This window comes from Capsicum annuum, chromosome 5, assembly GCF_002878395.1.
Source record: "Capsicum annuum cultivar UCD-10X-F1 chromosome 5, UCD10Xv1.1, whole genome shotgun sequence".
Lineage (NCBI taxonomy): Eukaryota > Viridiplantae > Streptophyta > Magnoliopsida > Solanales > Solanaceae > Capsicum > Capsicum annuum.
This window is the reverse complement of record NC_061115.1, coordinates 1877743-1883588: the sequence shown is the minus strand read 5'-3', so window position 1 is coordinate 1883588 and position 5846 is coordinate 1877743. Positions and strand designations below refer to the sequence as shown.

The window sequence follows — 5846 nt, the reverse complement described above, 5'->3', positions numbered from 1 at the left end:
GTCAATCTGATTCTCTTGCTCCTTATTCACGCTCAACAACTCCCTTTCACTTCTCAACACCATACCTAAAGTCCTACAGTTCCCTTTGACAACTTATTCAAAATCAACTGATTATATAAAATTTTGAACCCCCCTCGACTTACATGAGCTTCCACGTTTGAAACTTTCGAATTCCCTCGTCAAAATTCCTAGCTCCACCACTGGTTGAGCACTAACCTTGCTTTAGGGACTAAGCGGGCCTTTGATAACACTGCCCTTGACCAAAGGGCTCGGATTCGAGTAATGAGTATGAGAAAGATTTGTGGTAGGGAGCGATTTTTATGCGGTGCGAACCGGAATTAGTCAGGACCCCAATGTAGGTATCAAACACTAGGTGGAAACATATAACTTAGTTCTACCTAGCATGTAGCATTAACCTAAGCAAACGATAGAAAGAAAAATAAGAAAGGTACAACCTTTTTGACCTTAAAAATAGAAAACAAACAAACATAAATGAAAACCAATAGAGTGAAGGGTAAAAAATACACCTAAAGTATCTCGATTTTTCGAGTGTCATACCTGAACTGTCAGGTGTACATGTGCGAATAGAATTAATTTGAAAGATGTTCTTCTTGAAGAACTCAGATGAAAGTTGGAACCTTTTTGTCTTCTGCTAATTAGAGGGAGAGAAGGAGAAGAGGAAATTTTTCTTCTGTCTTGTGCTGATTGAGAATACGAAGACTTTCGGTGTTTTTGGATTTACTTATATAGTCAAAAGGCTCGAAAATAGAGGGAAAAGTTGCCCTCGTAATTGTGTAGTAAACGTAGATATTTAACAAAACACACATCTATGGTTTGCTAAGCAATTACATCACAGTTACGCCTTGGTGAATGATCGTACTTTGTATATTACCAATCCTTTTTAAGTATATTCCAAAGACTATGCATAAGTTAGACTATAATATTAAAGACCGGCCTGCATAAAGGGCAAAACGTGAAATTTTATAACATGTCTATCGCATTCTAAACAATTACATCACAATTATGAGGGAAATTTTTCCTTCTGTATTCGAGTCTTGACTATGTAAGTAAATCTTAAACTCCAAAATTATTCGTAAGATAAAATCCGTCTTCCGTCCGCTTAACCAAAGGGCTTGGATTCGAGCACTGTGTATGAAAATAATTCCCGGTATGAATCGATTTCTATGCGGCGTGAAGGCAAATTAGTCAGGACCCAAATGCAGGTATCAAACACTAGTGTGGAAGAAAAAAACTCGCTTTTACTTAGCATGTAAGATAGACTTAAGTTGCAAACGACAGAAATAAGGAGACAACCTTTTTGACCTTATAAATGGGAAAGAGACGAACAAAAATGGAAAAACAAAATAATAGAGTGAAGGGTCAAAAATACGCCTAAAGTATCCCGGTTTTTCGAGTTCCATACCTAAACTAGTAGGTGTGCGAGTTTCCTACCTGAACTATCACCAAAACGCATGTCAACGATGGTGATACTTCATGTAGGAAAAGTGAATAACTGATAATTGAGGTGTATTTTGATAAATAGTTGGTGATAGTTCAGGTAGAATAATCGACACCTAACCAGTCCATTTGAAGGGTCAATAGGCCAGCCTGTTTAAAGGGAAAAACGCGAAACTTTATGACACGTCTATGGTTATGAGGTCAATTTGTACCCCTATTTTCGAGCCTTTCTACTATTTAAGTACACCCAATAACCTCCAACTTCTTTGTATCTCATTCAGCAGAAAACAGAAGGCAATTTCCTCCTCTCTCTCTCTTTCTCTCTCTCTCCTTCTGTTTCCAGCTTTCGTCTGAAAAAAGAACATCTTTTCATATTCTCTGAGTTAATTCTATGATGTTTTTGTTACCTTTTTGTGTTTTTTTCGTTCTTTATTGGGTGTTATATACTTTGATTATCTTGGAAAATTAATCCTACCGGGATGTTTTTGATTTTCGATGAACTTTTGATTTTTGAATTAGTGTAAGTTGTTTCTGTTAACGCTTAACGCCGACCTCTGGCTTTTTTAATGTTTGTTTGGCAGATGATAAGAAGGTTATAAATTTAATCTGAATTCTTCCAAAAAAAATTTATTTGAGTAATTTTTTGAAGGTTCCTGATGCTATATCTGCATTAATTTTATGTTGTTCTTGTTACTCTTTTACGTTTTTTCTTTCTTTTATTGGATATATATAACTCCGGTTTTTTGGAAAATTAGTCCTACTGGGAAGTTTTTGATTTCTCTGGACGATTGGTTCGTTTAATGTTTGTCTTTAGTTTCTGGTGATGTTAGTCTTTAGCGATTTGTGTAAAGTTATTGCCTTTCTGATATGGGGTCTATGTTTCTATTTTTTTCCTTGGAGTTCAGTTGACGTTTGGTATAAGGAAAGAATTAATGCAGAGTCTTTTTTTCCGTTTGAGTAGTCTGTTTTCCATTTGTAAGGTCAAAAGGTTGTATCTTTTTTTTCTTTTGAATGTCGTTTTGCTAACTTAGGTTTAATGTTGCATGCTTTAGAAATCGGTGAGACTGAGTTGTTTCGTTTCCACCTGGTGTTTGCTACTTTCACTGGGGTTTCGACTAATTCGGATTCGCATGTGTAAAACCCATTAAAAAGCGAGCACTCCCTACTAGGAGTTTTTTTTTTTTTTTTCGTTCTCAGGAATTGATCTGAGCTCTTTGGTTAAGGGCGCCTGTTGAGGGCTGACGGATCTTTATGAGATAATATTATCTTTGTAGAGAAATTGGTTTGTTTTTACCGTCTCTTTTTCTTTTTTCATTTCATTTTTTTAGTTTTGAGGTGCTGTTCATCATGCGACAATTTCAACGCGTACCTTAGAAAAGAAGAAAAGACCTTTTTTTTTCATTCTTAATTTGTCAACGAGCTTGCTAGTTCGTGATTGCGTTTGAATTTGAAGATTTACCTCTTTGTTTAAAGATTTTATCCACTGTTCCTAGTCTATAAAAGGATATTTGATGTTAGGCATATCATTTTGTACAAAAAATCAATAGTATTTTTCGATAAGTTTTAACCCTTGGTAAATCCGGTATTACTTTTTGTGTTTTTTATCGCGTCATTTGGGAGTTATAGACCGACAATGCTGGTGCATTTGTGGACTTTCGTTGTTCATTTATCAATTGTAGGTAGTTGAATTTAATTCCAACTGTCTCATCTGTCCTCATTAGGACTTTCAACGCCAACTTCATTGATTAGTCTCCGTTAACGTTTTCCTCGATCTTTCCTCGATATGCGTCTTGGTCAAGGTGATGAGAACAAGCTTTTAATGACGGTGACGTGTTTGAAGATTGATGAAACTGTTTGATTTACTGATCTGATATGCGTTTTTCCATTTATTGAATTGTTTAGGCCATGGTGAATGATCATACTTTATATAATGCCATTTTTCTGTGTATGAATACCGCCCGTTAAATTTGTATTTTGGCTTTAAAAGGAAGGCTTAGTTGTTCTATTGCGACAAAATCTCTTGTGATCTTTAGTATTTGTTTTAAAAGTTCGAACTCGCTAAATATACTGATCATTTTTCTTGGCAGATTTTGCTGGCTCTGACAGTTTCGTTGGCGATGTACTGGAGTTATCCATTCTAGCTCTAACGCTTCAGATTCAGCCGAGTCATTCTCTTCGGAAAGAACCTTTGGTTTCTGTGATGTTGTGACTAGTTTTAGTGACGACATTTGCAGATCACTGTGTGTTCCTTTGCCACCCTCACAGCGAGTGAGTTACTTATTGTTAGATGCAAGCATCTCAGGGACCTCGAAGGATGGGCAGTGCACATGAATTGTACCATCAGCCGATGCAGCAAGTTCAGCAATACTACACCCCTTGCCGTGCTTTTGACAACAGCATTTATAACGATAGTAGCAGCTCGGGGACACAGATTTCTTTAAAGACACAGAATGAACAGTTCTTCATTATGGATTCATTTCCGGTTACTGACTGTGCCATCTACGATGCAGCTCCTTCCGTAAGCGTCTCTTCCAACAGGAGCCCTTTCTCTCCTCAATGCTCTCCGTCTTGCATGTCTGAGCCACGTCGTTCCTTTGAGAACGCGTGTATTTCATCTGCAAGTGGATGTTCAGGAGCTGATGATGGCAGCGGAAAGAAGCACGTGCTGAGGGAGCTGAATAATAAGTTGCTAAGGCCTGAATATGATATAGATGACAGCTGCAGTTGCTCCTTCGATGATGCAGTCGCAAAATCTTCTTCCTTGACATGGCGGAATCAAGTATTGGATGTAGCCTCAAGATTGGACTTAAATGATCTGCTCATTTCCTCTGCTGAAGCAGTAGCAGAAGCTGATGTCACGACTGCAGAAATTCTGCTGAGTGTCTTGGAGAAAAGGGTATCGATTTCCGGGGAACCTATGCAACGTCTGAGTGCGTATATGTTGGAAGGGCTAAGAGCACGATTATTATCATCAGGTAGTATCATATACAAAAAACTGAAGTGCAACGAACCAACTAGCTCAGAATTGTTGTCCTACATGGACGTCCTCTATCACATCTGCCCTTACTTCAAGTTCGCTTATATGTCCGCCAATGTTGTCATAGGCGAAGCCATGAAGAACGAGAGTAGAATCCACGTCATCGATTTTCAAATTGCACAGGGAAATCAATGGGTGTTCTTCATCCACTATCTGGCTCGTCGTCCTGGTGGTCCTCCATTTCTCCGCATCACAGGCGTTGATGATTCCCAGTCAGCTCATGCACGTGGTGGAGGACTTCAGCTAGTTGGTGAAAGGTTAGCAACCATTGCCGAGTCCTGTGGAGTGCTTTTCGAATTCCATAATGCTGCACTGTCAGGCTGTCAGGTCAAACTAGAGGACCTACAAGTTAGACACGGAGAAAGCCTGGCGGTTAACTTCCCTTTCATGTTGCACCACATGCCCGATGAGAGTGTAAGCACTATGAACCATCGAGACCGCCTATTAAGATTAGTCAAGAGCTTATCTCCCAAAATCGTCTCCCTAGTTGAACAAGAAATGAACACCAATACCGCCCCTTTCCTGCTAAGGTTCCGTGAAACTCTAGATTACCACAAAGCAATGTTTGAGTCGGTCGATGTAGCTCGTCCGAGGGATGACAAACTGCGGATCAGCGCAGAGGAGCATTGTATTGCACGGGACGTTGTCAATCTCATAGCATGTGAAGGGGCTGATAGAGTGGAAAGACAGGAACCTTTTGGCAAGTGGAAGTCAAGACTTACGATGGCTGGATTTACACAATGCCCGTTGAGTCCATCAGTTGGAGAGGCCATCAACGGCATGTTGAAAGAATATAGCTCAAATTATAGCCTTGCCGAAAGCCAGGGGGTGCTTTATCTCGGATGGAAGACCAGAGCTTTAGCAACTTCTTCCGCTTGGCAATGACCTCGTTCATTGCCTTCGCGTTCTTGATATTAGCTTTTCGAGGAGTAGAAGCGTTCGTTCCTTTCAAACTTTTTTTCTTGTTATACAGTTGGTGAGTCTCTGAAAACTTGAACTTGTACATCCTAGCATAGTAACTAGCAGAGAAAATAGTTAAGCTCTATAGTAAACACCATCAACACCATCTTAATCAAACATGAAAGTTGCAAAGAAAATTTTGTAGTGATTGTCAAATGTTACCAAACTTATCAGCTTACTTAACCAGAATATGAACCTTCTGCTGTATTCTGTTGTGCCAACTTGTAATAATAGATCTGTTTTGGGCAGGCATCCTGTAAAGTTTCTTTTTGTTTTTGTTTATGTTTATATGTTCTCTTTGTTTATCATTTGTTTTGAGCATAGTCGAAGGCTACGTTGCTCAGACTATCCAAAAATGTTGTTGCGCCTGCGTCAGATCCTCTAAAAATGC

At 39.1% G+C, this 5846-nt stretch overlaps 1 protein-coding gene across 1 annotated transcript; it reads left to right on the top strand.

Annotated features, from left to right (window-relative positions):
• The first annotated feature begins 3548 nt into the window (after positions 1-3548).
• On the top strand, positions 3549-5718 carry LOC107870113 (scarecrow-like protein 13). The gene has a single exon (XM_047412397.1). It carries the CDS (start codon positions 3746-3748, stop codon positions 5378-5380), a length of 1635 nt encoding a protein of 544 aa, XP_047268353.1. The 5' UTR covers positions 3549-3745; the 3' UTR covers positions 5381-5718.
• The last annotated feature ends 128 nt before the right edge of the window (positions 5719-5846 follow it).

Bases quoted from the DNA above. Each gene is read 5' to 3' on its own strand.
- LOC107870113 (XM_047412397.1), top strand. From the start codon at position 3,746: ATGCAAGCATCTCAGGGACCTCGAAGGATGGGCAGTGCACATGAATTG.